The sequence below is a fragment of the Mus pahari genome, chromosome 5 (assembly GCF_900095145.1).
Source record: "Mus pahari chromosome 5, PAHARI_EIJ_v1.1, whole genome shotgun sequence".
Lineage (NCBI taxonomy): Eukaryota > Metazoa > Chordata > Mammalia > Rodentia > Muridae > Mus > Mus pahari.
In genome coordinates, this window is record NC_034594.1 from 157,430,583 (window position 1) to 157,448,319 (window position 17,737).

At 42.9% G+C, this 17,737-nt stretch overlaps 1 protein-coding gene across 2 annotated transcripts in view; it reads left to right on the forward strand.

Moving 5' to 3' along the window:
• Eprs (glutamyl-prolyl-tRNA synthetase) overlaps positions 1-9,129 on the forward strand; it is a 66,737-nt gene extending 57,608 nt beyond the window's left edge. For both annotated transcript variants that reach the window (XM_029538481.1, XM_021197312.2), the window contains 5 exons: positions 551-724; positions 2,545-2,705; positions 5,077-5,155; positions 8,628-8,692; positions 8,772-9,129. In XM_029538481.1, coding sequence (XP_029394341.1) covers positions 551-724; positions 2,545-2,705; positions 5,077-5,155; positions 8,628-8,692; positions 8,772-8,922 — 630 coding nt within the window. In that variant the 3' untranslated portion in view covers positions 8,923-9,129. The remainder of the gene's footprint in view (positions 1-550; positions 725-2,544; positions 2,706-5,076; positions 5,156-8,627; positions 8,693-8,771) is intronic.
• The last annotated feature ends 8,608 nt before the right edge of the window (positions 9,130-17,737 follow it).

Here is a 17,737-nt window from a genome sequence, read left to right on the forward strand (position 1 = left end):
AGTGCTGGGATTAAAGGCCTGCGCCACCAGGCCCGGCTAGTTAGATTTTTTTAAAGCCCTTTGGTATTGGATATTATTTAATATTTAATAGCTCTTGTTGGTATAGTTTTGTTTTTAATAGAGTGGCCCAGCAGTACACTATTTAGGAATTCCTGTTAGTTGTATGCTTTGGATGTATTTAGGATGCTGCCTGTTGTGGAATTGTTTTGTTCTGTTTAACGATTTACTTATATAACTTACTATGTGTGCATACATGCATGTCTATGCATCACACTGTATGCTGGAACACTCAAAGGTCAGAAGAGAAGTTGGGTCCCCTGGGTTGTGAGCCACAGTGTGGGTCCTGGGAACCAAACCAGTTACTGCAAGAACAATAAGGGTTCCTAACCACAGTCATCTCTCCAGCACCATGCTTTTAATTGTAGTAAAATCACATATATTTAAAAGATCATTGGCAGACTTTAACTTCTGTATGATTCATTGTTGTGGGATCATTATTGTAGATGTCTTGTCACTATGTGTATGTGGTGTGTCTTTGGCTGGACTCTAGGTGGTAGTCATTCCCTGTGGAATCACAAATGCCCTGTCTGAAGAAGACAGAGAGGCACTGATGGCAAAATGCAATGAGTACAGAACGCGGCTGCTTGGTGCTAACATCCGAGTCCGAGTCGATCTACGAGACAACTACTCCCCAGGCTGGAAGTTCAATCACTGGGAACTCAAGGTACGCTGGAATACTGTTTGGGTAGATCTAGATTTCTGCAAACTTAAGGAATCTTTTTTTTTTTTTCAATTTTTTATTAGCTATTTTCTTCATTTACATTTCAAATGCTATCCCAAAAGTCCCTTATATCCTCCCCCGCCCTGCTCCCCTACCCACCCACTCCCACTTCTTGGCCCTGACGTTGGGCATGTAAAGACCAAGGGGCCTCTCTTAAGGAATCTTCTGTTACCTTCCCTTATTTATAAGTTCTTCCCTTAAACTCAATCTGAGTACAGTTCATACTGTGTAACACGGGGGTTTCTAGAGTCTGTTTGTTAAACTACTTTCTGTGGTGGTTCAAGGGTTTAATGGGTGAACACTTAGTGTGTGCTTGGCCTGTCTTTGAACTGTGCCTTGTCTCCCTAAAAGTTTTGTGGAAACTGGTTCTTATGTTAGAATACAATGATCTTGAGGTGTTTGTTTATACTAAGGAAGCCGCATGTGGGCATGTTGCAATGATTATCTGGAATTCAGTCATTGATGGAGTGAGGTTTTGGTGAGGTTGGAGTTCTCACAGGTTTCTAGTCCGCTTGGGCGCATATCCACTTGTTTTCAACTCTGTGCAGACAGAACCTATCTAATTCTGGCTGCATGTTTTTAATATATTTTCATTTGCTGCATAGCTTCGTTATTAGGTAATGTACACCCTTAGTTTTGTTTTATAAACTTTTTGCATTTGCCTTTTTTTTTATAGCTATCAGAGATGTTTACCTTAGTCCGGAAGTTAGGAGTCAAATAAATATATACCAGCTTACATTATAGGAGTAGTGTGGGACATGTCCTCACGTGGTAGCTGAGACCTTAAGAGTGGATGCTTGATTTGTGGGGGTTTTCACAACCATCTCACATTACAAAGCCACCAGTGTTTATCATCTTTCTTTAAAATGACTCCTAAGGTCACCCTGTCCTGGGGTTAGTCTCAGTGCTGACCCTGCTTCTCTATGTGTCATACTTCTTCACATGTTCCCCTACCTTCAGGGAAGATATCAGCAGCTACTTCTTTAAGCCAGTTTATGTGTGGATACACAATGATAAAGGAGAAACTTGCTGTTAGCTTAATCAAAATTAATTTAAAATGTCATCTACTTCTGCACCCCCCACTTCCCTTTCCTCCCTTCTGTGCTGTGAGGGTCAAGTAGGCTTGCTGGTGTTCTCTTACGTTTTCCTTTGGCTTTGACTTGAGTACTGATCAACGGCTTGTGTGTGTGTGTGTGTGTGTGTGTGTGTGTGTGTGTATACCTGATTTGCAGTGTCAGGGTCCTAAAAGCAGTTTTAAAGGATCTTTCACTCAGGCTTAATTTAAGACCTCCTGTTTTTCAGATAGAGTTCTAGACCTTACAAATGCAAGGTCTCCTTGAACCTGAAGGGCTTCAGTCCCCTCAGAGATAGATCAAAATACATAAGACTTGAATACGTAGGAGTCTTAAACTGGCATGTAGCTACTTCTTAAGTTCCCTGATGGAAACCTCAAATTTTATCCCAAAGCCAGTAATCTGAGCAATTCTTAACCTATAGTAACAAAAATCTGAGGTGAGCAGGGGATTCTGATGCATTCTGTAGATCCAGGCAGAGCACAGGTTCACCAGGAATGAGTCTGGGGTACACCAGTGACAGCCCTCAGTGTCTGAGGTGTTTCTGGTTTCAAGAAGTCTCTGTATTCCATGTACTATGTGCCATTTGTGAGGAAATGGGATTCAGAGTAGATGAAGCCATGATATAGTCTGTATGCAACTTGAGATATACATGTGCACTTTTAACTGCCTGTTTGTTTTGTTTTACAGGGAGTTCCAATTAGACTTGAGGTGGGGCCACGTGATATGAAGAGCTGTCAATTTGTAGCAGTCAGACGAGATACAGGAGAGAAACTGACAATTGCTGAAAAGGAGGCTGAGGCTAAACTGGAAAAGGTTTTGGAAGACATCCAGCTGAACCTTTTCACAAGGTAGCTCTCTATGTTCCTTGTGTCTCCTTTCTCAGTTCTCACTAATGTTGGAGACGCAAACAGTGAGGATTAGTGCAACTAAAAGCAGCCTTCCCTTCCAGTCCCAGGGCCACTTAATGTCTTATTCCTCCTGTACGTTGGACTTGGAGCAGGCTTTCCTAAATGCGTGTTCACCAAGAAGCTGTGCTCTGTTGAACCAGCAGGTTTACTTCAAAACCAGGCTTTTGTAACATCAATGTGAGGTTTAAGTCATGAGTTCTTAATCGCCTGTGCAGACTGATAGAACCCAGGTGGCTTGAGTAAATAGCAGCACTTTCCCTGAGATACTGTTTATAGTGGCCTACAGAGAAGCCAGCAGCCATAGTGTTAAAAGCCTCTCTGTGATGGTAGGAAAGCTGGCTCAGTGCTTAAGAGCTCAGTGGGTACTGTTCCTGCAGAGGACCTGAGTTTGATTCCCAGCAGCCACAGCAAGCAGCTCACAACTTGCTGTAACTTCCAGCTCCAAGGGAATCCAGAGATGCATCTGGACCTCTAGGGGATGGTCGGACAGACGGACGGATGGACACACACACACACACACCCCACAAAAAATAAAATAAATGGGATTGATGCCTCAGCAGTTAAGAGCACTTACTTTGGACCTGGGTTCAGTTCCCAGATCCTGTGTCAGAGGCCTGTGATGCTGGTTTCAGGAAATCTGATTTCCTCTTACAGAGATAGCACACACATTCAAGTAGGCATTCACAAGTCAGTATGCATATACTTTACTTTTGGTTTCATTTGTACATTTTCTTGTACATTTTCAATATGCATTACATTACTTGCTTATAAATATAGGGCCTTTGAGTAAGTCTCAATTCTATATGTAATATTATTACTAAGGAAAAGCTGGATTAGGATAACAACTTGTTAAAAATAAGATAACAATGAACACTGGTTCACATTGATTCTTTATTGTACCAAGCATAAAGAAAGTAGTACACTGATCATTTTCTGAATTAAGGACATAGCAGTGTAGACTTAGCACAAACTTGTATTCTTGAGGTTTTCCCTGCATCCACAGCACAGGCTCTCCTGTGTATTCTAGACTGCAAGACATGAGTCCTCCTGGTCATTCGCTGGATTCAGTGTTAGGGTGCATGGTGTGCCTCGCACTGTGGTACATCCCAGCTTCCTTAATATCAGCCGTGGTTTAAGAAGTCCTGTGTGAAGTAGACAAACCTCTTATGACCAAGACAAGACAGAGACCTGTGAACAGCTTTCCTGTTCTCCCATGAAACAGTGTGAAGTCAGCCTACAGGTCCAGTGCTGTACTTCTCAGGAACTTAGATCAATGAATTTTATTGGTTCTGTCGTCCCCTAGAACTTAGTGACACAGACAGACGATCACAGCCATGTCAAGGCAGTGCTGGTGGGTGAGGGTGCAGGAGCATGCATACTGCCCTCAAGCTTAGGCTGGGACATGATTTTTCCTACAAAATGTGACAGAAAGGGGAAAAGAGGAAACAGGTTTGACTGACAGCTAGCAATCGCTGAGAGTTCACAAGGTCTTAGACCTGCGAGTCAGAAAAGAACAACTGTCTTTTTTTCCTCATTACTACGTTTGTGATTTTTACTGCAGATGGAAATATTACCTAATACCTGAGGCTGTTATATGGAGCCAGGCATGGTGATTTACATCCAGTAATATTAGCTAAAGCAAGAGGACCATGTCCCAGGCCAGCCTGGGCTACATAGTGAGACCTGAGGGGACAGGAGTGTTGGGTGGTGTAAAAAAATCTTTATGTCTGTGCTTTGCTTTGCTTTGCTTTGCTTTTGTTTTTTTGTTTTTTGTTTTTGTTTTTTTTTGTTGTTGTTGTTGTTGTTTGTTTTTTTTCGAGACAGGGTTTCTCTAGGTAGCCTTGGCTGTCCTGGAACTCGCTTTGTAGACCAGGCTGGCCTCAAACTCAGAAATCTGCCCGCCTCTGCCTCTGCCTCCCGTGTCTGTGCTTTTCTTTGTTGTGATATATTCATGCTTCTATACTTCTGCTACAGTGTTACTGCTTTTCCAGTTTTATAGAAGGGAAAAAATAGATGAGAAGGGTTTGAAAAATAACAGGCTTCCACGGGTGGTATAAGTGGGAGTCAGAACTATTCAACAGGAATAAAAAAATAGCCTATTGTATATGTGGCAAGCTTCCCACACCTCTAGGCTCAAGTGGTACTGCACAAAGGTAGCTGGATTACCTGTGGCCGCCGCTAATAAGGGAGTTAATACTCACAGTGAGTTCTTCTAATTTTTCACTTACTATTTATCTTGTTTATCTTGGGATTTAAAAGAAACTGTCCTATTTCTAAGAACAATTATGTATTTTCTGATTTGTTTTGGTAGGGCTTCTGAAGACCTGAGAACACACATGGTTGTATCGAATACACTGGAGGACTTGCAGAAGATGCTAGATTCTGGAAAGGTAAGAGACTTCCAAAAAGTTTTCTTGGTTTTGTTTGTTTTCTTCAGGGTTAGGGATTGACCCCCTAGGGTCTTACCTGTGTTGGCAATGCTGTACCACTTCTACTACTTTCCAGTGAATTGTATTTTAAAACACTCTGAACTTATACTTTGTATTAATCTCTTTTTAAGCCAGCCAATTAAAATGATTGTACATTATTCAGCTTCATATATTATTAGAGTGAATCACTTATGGACTTTAGTATTCTGGTATACGTGTTAAATATTCAGCCAGTCCTGTGTCTTCAGATTACAAATGAGAAAACCATGGGCCAGAGTCTAAACAAATTAGCCCATAGAATTAGATGCCAGAAGTTAGACTTCTCTAACACAGTTTAATGTACTTCCTCCTCAGATTTTTAAGATTTCGTTGAGAATAAAAGATGGAGTTTGTTTTTTTTTTTTTGTTTGTTTGTTTTACGATAGTAGCCTAGTATGTATCTTGTCCCAGTGCTGAGGAAATGACCCCTCTCACTCCGCTGATTTGTAAAATAAATGTTAAGTAGATGATCTTAAAAATCCTATCAGATCCCTACTTCTTTAGCATTTGGCTTTGGTTTACTGTTTTTCTGACCTTTTACCTTTCTGTATTCTATAATGTTCCCTTGAGTCATGCTGCATGCTTGTAATAGAAGACTGGAGGTCACGTGGCCATCTGCTCTCAGGTGTTTTCCTTCCTGTGCAGTGTGTTTATGTGTTGCTTTCTCTTTGCTTTCTTGAGTTTTCCGTAAGCAATGAGGATTGGATTTAAGGCTTTGGCGTGATAATGCTGGGCAAGCACTTTACTACTAAGCCATAGCTCCAGCCCATTCTTTTTATTTTGAGTAAAGGTCTCCTTAAATTGCCTAGGGTGACCCTTGAACTCACTGTATAGCCCAGGCAGCCCTTGAACTTGTAATCTTCCTGCTTCTGTCTCCTGAGAGCTTGGACAACAGGCTTATGCCAACAGACTCAGCTTTCTCCATTAATAATTTAAATTAAAAGTTTCATTTACTATAAAGATAGAATTAGTCACTTTTATATAACAGTTTATTAGAGACATTAATATAATACCATATATATAAAACCGAGATTCATAAGGTGTTAGTGGGTTGTGTATTTTAGTCTAATGTTAGGTAAATTACTGTGGGGATTTCACATTTTAAGGTGGAGCAGGATATTATAGTTTCATCTTTAAAGAATACACAGGACAATAAATAGATTGTTATATTCAGCAGTCAGTGCTTTCTCTCTTGCTCTGTGAGGGTTATCTCAGGTGTGCTGAATGACCATCAAACAGTCTTTGAAAGAATCTTAGGAAGTTAAAGTTAGGTAAAACTTTGCTTTTGTCCTCTCTGCTTGGTAAGGAGTTGGAGAGGCTAGTCTGCTCACTGACTTTCAAGTGTGATCGTCCTCCTTTTCACTTTAGTGTACTTGCTGAGATTGTGGTGCTAGGGGCTGAGTCCCGGGCTTCAGGCATGCTAAGCAAGACCCTTACACTTGAGCTCCTTGTTATCTCCCAGTAGAGACAGGCTAGGCTCGGGGTCACTGGTGAGCTAGGATGTCTTTGAACTTTGGATGTTCTTGTCTCAGCCCCTAAGTAGCTAAAATTATCTCCCTGTGCCACCAGGCTTTGTTAGAATAACTTAGGAATCCAAATACAATTTTTCCATGTGCTATAATCATTATTTTATATGTTTTATAACATATAAAATAATTTTTTATATGTTATTTATTATTTATACACAGTTTTATAAATGTACTTCCTTATCTATTTTGTTTAGAAACCTTTAGATTTGCAGCTCTCATACAGGGAAGTGACTGTTACTTAGCTTAGGTTTTAGGTCTTTTGTCTCCATTTTCATGGCACAAAGAATTTTTATATTAAAGCTAGTATGTATATATACTCTCTGGTCCCTGCCCTTTCTCTCCATTCATTCCTAGGCCTTCAGGGCACACCTAGAAATGTATTACCTCTGTAGTCGTAGGCAGTTGATCAGAATAGCCATTGATACATTTCAGAAATTAGACTAGCACAGTCACTGAATGAGCATAGAAACTTGATCATGTTTCCTAGATCCCAGGTTCACAGGAAGGCTTTGCAGAGGAACTTTCTCTTTTGTCTTTGAGACACTGCTGTATAGCTCAGGACTTAGAACTCTTCCTTTCAGGTGGGCTCTTCATTTTCAGAATGTAGAACCCTGATAATTCACAAGACGTGGGTGAGCAGCTGCTGCTGCTGCTGCCGCCTCCACTCTCACTGCCTGCCCCTCTCTGTCCTGTCTGCTGCATGAGTGAGCTTGCATGCCAGAGCACACACACTGCATGAGTGAGCATGCATGCCAGAGCACACACACAAAGGGCAAAGAACAACCTGGCAACAGTGCATTCTCTCCATCCACTGTGGTGTCCTCTGGGATTGAACTTACATCGTCTGGCTTGGTGGCAGACGCTCTCACTTCCCGGACAGGTCTCCAGCCCTCTCCTCTTTTATGCATCTCCTTATCTAGGTCTCTTCCCAGCATCAGCACCAGCAGTGACCTCGAGAGACTACATAATTGCTATTGCAGGCAGGTCCCGTTTGGGTATGAAGAAATAACTGGCCTGTCAAACATTTCATTTCATTGAAAGAAAATCCAGGCTAGGGATATTCCCCCTCCTCTTTCTTCCTTCTCACCTTCCTATTTGGGGCCTACTGTGGACTGAGCAATGTCTGTGTGCATGCTAGGCAAACACTACCACTGAACTCATATCCTGTTCCTCTGTATTTCATTTTTACTTTATTTGGAGATAGGCACACTTGTACAGACCTTGTCAGACTTTGAACTTGTGATCTGTATGCCTCAGCCTTATAAGTAGTTGGGATTACAGGACAACCCATTTTCAAATAGGAAGTGAATTTTAGAATTCAAATAATACTAAGTGTTGGTTCTGCCCATTATTAACCAGTCCAAGGAAAACTGAAAGGTTGATTTTTCCGGATAAAAAAATGATTTTTGTCTTTTATAAGCTTTTGTACTTTAAAAGTTACTCAACTTACTACTGACCTGTTAGAAGCAAATGGGATCAAGTGCCACTTGCCTGACCATTACCTTGAAATCACTTTATTCTTAATCACCCCCTTCCTCCTCCTGTCAGCCATGCCTGTGGACCTGTGGGGGAACTACAGCGGACCTCACCACGTCACAGCCAGTTATCCAGACACTTTAGTGTGTCGCACACATGACCTGTGTCTAGTTTTATGAGTGTAGATTTTGGAGGCTGTAAAATGACATTTTTTTTTTTTTTTTTTTTTTTTTTGCTCTTTTGTGTACTTCTGAACCAAGTTCCCAGTGTTTGCAAAGGTACCCTTGCCCCAAAAACCCTGGGACACTGAGCCCTTTTGCTTGAAGGGTGAAAAGAGAACTCGGGTACTTCTCCAGGGGCTGTAATGGCAGAATGTTCTTCCTTTCCAGATTGCACAGATTCCATTCTGTGGGGAAATTGATTGTGAGGACTGGATCAAAAAGATGACTGCCAGGTAAGTGTAGCCCTGACTCCCTGCACCGAGAAGGGCGCAGTGCACAGCAGGAGTGAATCACTACTGTCTTTAATTCCAGGGATCAAGATGTGGAACCTGGTGCTCCATCCATGGGAGCCAAAAGCCTTTGCATTCCTTTCAACCCTCTGTGTGAGCTGCAGCCGGGAGCCATGTGTGTCTGTGGCAAGAATCCTGCCAAGTTCTACACCTTGTTTGGTCGGAGTTACTGATGGACGAAACAGAAGCCTCTTTCTCTCTCAACCTTTTTTAAAACCAATGATAATAAGATCTTCTCAGATGCAATTTTTCTTTTTCATTTTTTAAAACTTCTAAAAAGGTCATGAGATAAACAGCTATTCTTATGCCTAAATTAACAGTGGAAAATACTTTTCTGTAAACAGCCAGGGTAATAAAAACCATGAACTAATTGTATTTTACATTTGGTTTATCCTGCAATAGTAGAATTATACATACAAGGACGGTCTTCAGAAGCTAAGTACAGGGTAAGCTCTGCGATTTTCAAAACACATCCTCACCTCAGAAAAGTGCTGTCCTCCACGTCTCCCTTTGACTTTCCCACCTGCCCCATCATAACATATCTCCCTGAGGTCACAGCAAGCCCAGCGTGCACATGGGATTCTGTATTGCCATGCCACACTGATGCTAAGGACCTCTGCCTGTTGTGTACCCCACCCCACCAACCCTTTTCTTAGCTATCTCTTTCATTGACTTCTTTCTTCCTGGCTACCTCCTTAGATATTGGTGTGCCAAGTATCCATACTTGGCCTCCCCACAATGTCTTGTCTGCTCTTCCCACAATATCAGACAGCATTAATAGGCTGAGTCCCATTTTTATTAGCAGCTTGGAGCTCTCCTGTGATTGGTGTTTCATCCACATTTTGTTAATGTCCCCCAAATATTTCACCCCTCCATCCCTAGCCCATTTCCTCCTGCTTAGAAGATTAATACTGATAAAATATACTCCATCACTAACCCAGAATTTGAGTTATCCCAGGCAGCCTCCTCCTGCAGCACAGTGCTTACTGTCTGAATTGTTAGGCTGGCAAAGCAGGTTGCTGTTGCTTTGATGGTCTTTCGGTCTTAGACCCTCATAGGTGTGAACACCAAGCCAGGCTTTGTGATTTCAAGGGTGTTTTGGTTTCCCCAGTGTACAGTTTATTAAGATCGTTTTTCTTCCCCCTGAAGTCACTTTATAGTTCTCACCATTTACAGGCCAGATTTTAAACACTTTAGCCTAATCTGGCTCACAGCCTGTTCATGTTCTTCAGTGCATTTCTACTGCAAATTGTGTTCCTATCTGCCCATTGGCCTGCAGATGCATTTTTGTACCTCATTTGGAGCCTACTTAGTAATTTTTTTTTTAAACGTTTATTTATTTACTTGGTAGGGGGAGTATGTGCTTGCCGAGGCACACATGGAGGTCAGGATAATTTGATGGAATCCGTTATCTCTGCAGTGTGGATTGTAGGGACTGATCCCAGGTCGTCCTGCTTTGTAGTACGTGGCTGACTGCTGAGACTGTGTAGCAGGCTGATCCCCCCCCCCCACCCCCCAACAGTTTGGTCAATACTTTGTTTCAGCACTTCCTTTTCAGGTCAGAACAGAAAAGCCTTCCAAAGAGATGAGAATTTGTGCTGAGATTTGAAGAGTGAGTATGATTTCATTATTAAGAGAGGAGGGAAGGAATGTGGTGTAAAGGCAGGCTATACTTCCCGTAGCAACAGGGAGTGTCCCAGGAAGCTTCGGATTAAATGCATCACACTGCCTGAGCTGGGAGCTTGGGAAGTAAAGTGCTTGTCTGGCAAGTTTGCAGACCTGAGTCTTAGTCTCCGCTGGCATTCCTGTTATCCCAGCATAGAAGGCAGAGATAGGAAGATCCTGGAATTTACTGGCTCACCAGTCTAGCTAATTAGTGAGCTCCGATGCCAGTAGGACCCTGTTGGTCTCTAAAACAGTGAGCACTAAAGAAAGATATGTGGTGTTGAGCTTTGGCCTCCACACTCCCTGGAAGGCAGAAGCACAGCATGCAGATTTGAGCCGCATACTTCTGCTCTGAATCAGTTTCTTGCTGGCTATGGCAGCTCTGAATGTTTTGTCTTATCTCTCCATCCTCAGACCAGTGTAAACTGACTTTTGGAAAACAAAAGTCAGATACCTACTTCAGGTTCCTCTACTTGTACAATGAGATTGTTAGAACAATGCCTAGCACGTTGTACATAGTTGATACAGATTTCACGGAGCCAACTGGAAGTTGCTGCTAATATGTGGCTTTAGTTATAGTGAAGTTTGTTTTGTCCTCTAGAAAGTATATGTTGGTTTGCAGAAAACTAGTTAAAAGTAAAGAGATGAAATTGTTTATTTTGACTTGTTTTTCTTCTTTCTTTCTTTCTTTCTTTCTTTCTTTCTTTCTTTCTTTCTTTCTTTCTTTCTTTTTGTTGTTGTTGTTGTTGTTTTGTTTTGTTTTGTTTTTCCAGACAGGGTTTCTCTGTATAGCCCTGGCTGTCCTCAAACTCACTCTGTAGACCAGGCCGGCCTCGAACTCACAGATATCCACCTGCCTCTGCCTCCTGAGTTCTGGGATTAAAGGTGTGTGCCACCACCACCCAGCTCTGATCCAAGTTCGCTAGGACACCTGTGTTATACACCTTAGCAATTTCTAGTCCTTCATGAAAGAACTATAGCTAATCTCATGGTACTAGTAGATCACATACATGAAGGCTTTGTAGGAATTAGACAGCAAGAACAGTTCATTGGGCTGCTAGTTGCACAGCTCTGAGTCTTGAATTGAGGGCAGAGTGTTTCATCAAACAACTGAAGAGAGGTGTTTTGATCAGCTGGGAAAAACCCACCTGAGTTACAGTTACTGTCTGTCACGCAGCCATGGCGGCGCTCAGCGTGGCGGCTTCAGGAGTGACCAGTGAGGCAGATGCTGCCACCGGTTCACCTGACAGCTTTTGCTCATAGCTTGTCACTTCTGCTGTCTAGAAGATGATCACCAGAGCCCACTTGGTAGGAGAGAACAGACTCCAAGTAGTTCTCTGACCTCTGCATGGGCCCAGTGACAAAAGCATGCTAACCTCCAGTCAATAAATGTAATGAGAACAAAACCTTTATAATTCAGGTAGCTATTCCAGTATAGGCCACTTGACAACTACTAAGCTTTAAAAGCTGTAAGTACCTACAGGATAAGGTGTTTTTAAAGTAGAATCCAAATGTGTTCCATCAGTTGTCATTATCTGGCTTTCTCCCTAAAACATTGTGTCACTAGCTCCTCCAGTTTGAAGGTCTGAGCCTTTCCTGACTGTTGGGGATGGTTTTCTTGCCTTTCTTATGAAGACTGGAAGTAGAATAGCCTTCTGGGGGAAGAAAGATGACTGTTCCTAGGTATGGTGGAGAAGGTTAATTGTAGATATGTGGGAGAGCACGACCAGAGGCAGGGATATCGAAGAGTCCAGAGTGGACGTGTCCAGACTGAGCTGGGCTACGTGTGGAAGAGAGATAGGGGGAGCCAGGTAGGGGAGCCAGGTGCAGCAGCCAGGAGGACCCCTTCACAGGTAGGGACTGAGGGATGCAGGGAGAACCTGGCAGCTAGGTCCACTTCGATGTGTTAAATAGGCACCTCAACCATTTGTCCCAGATCAGTGGGCAAAACAATGAGAATGGCTGTATAACTCTGGATTGGCAACCCTAGAAGGTTCCATCTTACACAGATTGCATTCAAAACTCCACACCTAGGGGATAAGACATGGCCATTGATGCCAAACGGCTTGCTGTATCAGAGCCATTGCTGCATGCTGTCAGAAGCTGGAAGGGCTCTGCCTATGGGTAAGCTCCTACAGGAAGAAAGACATGAAGCCCTGCAATTAAACATTCAAACAAACAATACTCGAGTCTACACCGGAAGCCAGTGATTTCCATTTCCACAAACCCAGGCTCACGTGACATGTCTTGCTTAATTGCCCTTTAAACTGCTTTATGACTTTATAGTGGCCTATAAAAGATGATTTTCAAATATGACAGGCGCTGAAAAGCTGAAGGGGAGAGTTATCCAGGAGTTGTAAGCTCTAGTCTACGAGTCCTTGCCTTCCTGAGAAAGAGGAGCACAGTTGCTATGGGGCGATACTCGGGACGAAGCTTCCGTCTGGTCCTCATGTGTGTGGTCAGTGTGGTCCTCTTTGTGATGGAACTAGTGGTCGCACACATAGGCAACTCCCTCTCCCTGGCCTCCGATGCCTTCGCTGTCCTCTCCCACTTGTTGTCTATGATCATCGGACTGTTTGGCGTCAGGGCCAGCAATGTCAGGCAGCACAGGAAGAGCACGTACGGCTTTCTCCGGGCAGATGTCCTAGGGGCATTTGGCAATTCCGTGTTTGCTGTGGCCCTGATGTTCAGCATCCTGGTAGAAGCCATCAAAAGGTATATCAGTCCCCAGAAGACAGAGGAGCCCCTGCTGGTTCTCAGTGCCGGAGTCATCGGGCTGTTTTTCAATCTTCTTAACTATGTCATCTTCTTAGAATGCTGTTACTGCTCAGGGCCCAGGCCCCAGACAGACACCGAAGCAGGTAAATACCTACCCCCAGGTGGCGTGGCAAATTTGTTGAGTCTGGCAGGTTATCTTCCCATTTGAGGGGCCTCCAAAGGTGCTATTAGCAGTGGATATGTTCTTTATGTGAGTTTCTTGTACCTGTGACCTTAAAGTAGGATTTTTTTCCGTCTCAAGTTCCTTGTGAATAAAAAAGTGTGTTTAGACAGGTGGAGAGGGACTACAGAACAACCGAAAAGTCTCCCTATGTGTCTCACTTTGGTTTATCCAGCTGTGACATGGCTAGGTTTGAATGTAATGTTACTGTATTAATGCCTCCATAAAAATTGTTTTAAAAATGCTGGGTTACCAAGCCAATCAGAGAAACCAATGTATCAGACAGCTAGCAAGAGTATGTTAAGGGATGCTATAGAAAGTAAGGAGAGAAATATGATGATGTAGAAAATCTCATTTACGGGTAGAAACATTCGCATGTGGTTATAAGCATTTGTTCTTGGAAAATACTTTTAAATCTTGAGAAACAAGTTAACCGGGTTACCCATTACAAGATCAAACTGAATCTTGGAACCAAGAGAATAAGTTCTCTGTTAGTAAGTGGAACCATATTTTTTTATTCCAGAGAGAGAGAGATATTAGACGTGTGTGAGACAGACTTTTAGAGAAATGTCTAGTGGTTCTTTTAGGAGTTCTGTATTGTGAGTGGAGCAGAGCAGATCAGCAGAATCCAACCATGGCCACAGCACAAGGCAGTGGTAAGATTCTTCACTGACGTTTCCCCGCCTGCCACGTGAAGATAGTAGGCTCCACATAAAATGTTACTTGTTTTAGCACTGGGCAGAAACTTAATAAAGGCTAAGTTTATTTTTTAATCACAATATGGAATCTAGTATCAGTTGCTATGTAAGAGACTTCTTTAATGCTGGCCGGCTTCCTTCTCACTGGGAAGGATATTGTCTGATAGTCTGGGGGCCTCTCCATGTAACTGCAGTCTTCATTGCAGTTTTTTTACTGTCTTTGCTAACTAGACCTGTCAAGTCCTCCACCGTCTGCTGGCAGAGGACCTGTTTGAGAGCACCTGTGTTGTTGCTAACTGTAGAGGTGAACACAAAATCTTGATCTGTATTCAGCTTAATGTTTAAAATTAGTCGAGGCCTATCTTTTAAAAGACAGTTACCAGTTAACTCGAGACCTTATGATAATAAATATCAAATGGAAGCCTCCAATCGAGGGTCTAGTGTGTACATGTAATTGTCATGTAAGTGTAAAGGTTGAAGACGCTGGTGTTGGCAGGCAAGTGCCACTGTCTTACTTAACCTTAAACTTATGTCTTCAGGTGCTCCTTGAAATTCTAAGCTTTCTTTTATTCTGGAATACAACATAGCAGAAGCGTTCAGGAGACTCAGACACATAGGAAAACATGCAGCCGCAGTTCTACTTTACAAACTGAATGTTCTTTAGTTACCTCTTTGCTCTTGCTTGGGAAATGGTCTATCCCAGTGTGTTAAGTCTGACTTAGGGTGCTTGTCAGGGCTTAACACAGTACTTCACCTGGAGTTTCTGTGGCCTTAGCTCTGCGGCGTCTTGCCGTTTGACCATATTCTATGCTGAAACCTAAACACAGCGCTAGTACAGGGCTGTGGACGTTGTGGTCATTCTTATTCTGTTAGCTTTTGGTGCTACTTAACCTTCTGTTAGAGGTTCAGGGTTTGAACCATCCGGTTTGCTTTAGGGTAGCTACTAGGTTTATCAACACTGACATACCAAAATTTACATTTATCACCATTTTGAAGCTACATTTTATTACCATTGAATTTAAAGAATAAATATTTATATAAATTAAATTTTATAAACTGATATCAGTTGGCTCATGTTTTAAGAGGAGCTATAACTATTCCATATTAACATAACAAAAGTTATAAACTATAAGGGAGAAAACGTCTTTCATTTGTGTTTTAGATAGGACTTTGCTATATAACCCAGATTGGCCTTAAACTCGTGATCCTCCCCTTAAGTATGGATTTTCAGGTGTATGCTAGCATATCAACCCAACTTCTGTACTTAGAGGTGCTTGTGAACTGACACGTTCTGCCAGAATCCAGGAATCCATCACTTTGTGGAGCATGAAGCCAGTGAGACTTTTTGCTTAGCAAGCCTCTTGTTTCTGTGACTGTTTTGACCAGTCTGGTGTAGGCACTGATGCCAGATATACTTGATGTTTGAGATAACAGAGAAGGGAAAAACAAGAGGACCAGTACCTTTAAGTTAAATGGCATGTTCTCAGATCATCTGTCAAGATCACACACATTACTGGATTTGAGGACCAAGTTGTGCTGGACACAGGCACCATTTTTTTTTTTTTAACCTAGGAGAAAACTTTCTAAGAATAATATCTGGAAGCACATGCCTGCAAACCCAGCAGCAGAGATGCTGAGGCAGGAGGGTAATAAGTTTGGAGACCAGCCTAAGTTATGTAGGTTTCAGGACATCTTAGACTACACAGGGCACCCAAGTGGCAGTCTGGTCTGTCTTAGAAAGGGTGTAGAATGGAGTGTAACCCTGGTACTAAAAAGTAAGCCACACAAAAATTACTTTAGCTCAAAATAAAGGTCCACATATACCAGTGTCACATGTTCAATCCCAGTCAAGGGCATAGAGCTTCAGCAGATACACCTTTCAGCAGAAAACTTGGGGCTGAGAACTGTGAGGCTGAGTATCCCACACATTCAAGAGGCCAAAGTAGCAATATTAAATGTGCAAAGCCCACACCATAGAGGGAGACCCTGACCCAGGGATGATGATGAATAAATTCATAATTAAAATTTAGTTCTTTAAAAAGGCAACTTGCAAACCAGGAGTAGTGGCTCACAGCTGTATATGATCCCAGTGTGAGAAGAAAGAAAGAAACAGAGAGGAGGGAGGGAGGAAAGAAAGAAAAAGAAAGAAAGGAAGAAAAGAAAGGAGGGAGGGAGGGAGGTGGGGAAGGTAGAGAAGGAGGGAGAAACAGGGAAAGGGGGAAGCCAGGGAGGGGACCAGCTGGTGACGCTGGGTCCCCTTGGGTCTATTTCCACCTCTCTACCCTTTGCTCTGTTCCCTAGCCACCCTCACCCATAAAACCAGCAGCATTTTGGACTTTAAGATTATTTTCTTCATCTTTCCCTTAGGTTTGTATTTTCACTCTGCCTTTCATTTTAGCTAAAAATACTTGCTCTACCCACCGCTAAATGTCCTGTGTTATGTCACTGCTGGCCCCAAGTCATGCCTTCTTGGTCCAAGGCTTCACCTGCCTCCGTCTCCTTCATTCTCCCTCTGCCCCTCCGGTCTGTCCTCCCTTCACCTCTTCCTTTCCTGTTTAAGGGACCTTGCTCTGCAGTCCCAGCTGGCCGGTACTCTCGGCCATTCTGCTTCTATCTCCTGCAGAGGCTGGAATACAGGTGTACACCCCACTGTAAGTTACTTATGCATAGAATAACGTATGTGTAAGTTATATATAACATGCAGTGTGGTTACATTACAGGTGGTCCTGGCAGGAGGTTTGAGCGCTGTTCTGTACAACTTGTAGATGAACCCCATGACTTTCTCACTGTGCATAGTGGAAGCAAACAGAAATCCTCTCTTGAGAGGGGGGTCAGGCTCTGGGTTTAGGAGAGGCAAGGGAGTACTTGCTCCTTTTCCCTTAGTGGTGAGCACTATGGAGTAAGTTACAGGTAAGAACTTTCACAAGCTACATGTGGTGGCTCACCCTGTACTCCAGCACTTGGAAAGCTGAGGCAGGAGGATCATGATTTTAAGACCACCCTGAGCTATGTTGTAAATATAAAAGCTGAAACAAACGAAAGGGAAGAAAAAATGCATGCTAGTAGAACCTGGTACTTCAAACTGGAAACAAGCGGACTCATGGGCAGCCATGCTGGATGTTCACAGCCATTTTAGGAGACATGAGGCATGAGGTCCCAGAGGCAGCCACTCTTGCTTGCCTACAAGTTTGGAGAAGCAGCAGGTGTGAGTACATGTCATAGCTCTCTCCTCTCACACAAGTCGCTGGTGAATTCCCCAGCGTCCCTTTCTCTTGCCGCTTGGCTAACGTCTCATCCCTTCTGCCCATTAAAAGGCTCCAAGAGTGACTAGGAACGACTTAGGAAAGACTGGGGACTTGGTGCCTTTTCAATTTTGAATCAGTTTCAACAGGAGGCAAGAGCTAGGCTCCACATTCTCAGACATTTTATCCTAGTGCATGGGGTATTCCCTGACTGTTATCTGAGTTAAATGTTAATGAAGAATAAGTGTTGACAGTGCGAGAGTGTACTGACAGCTCAGATACACACAGCTGAAGAAATCTGTGTTGCGAAAAATAATTAGCTAGAGAGGACAGTTCCTAGTCTCATTTTTCATGCAGGGTCCAAAGGAAAAGCCGAAACAAAAATAACTGTGACACACAAAGCTATGTGTGACGGTCGCAGATGAACACTGGGAGATGCGGATAC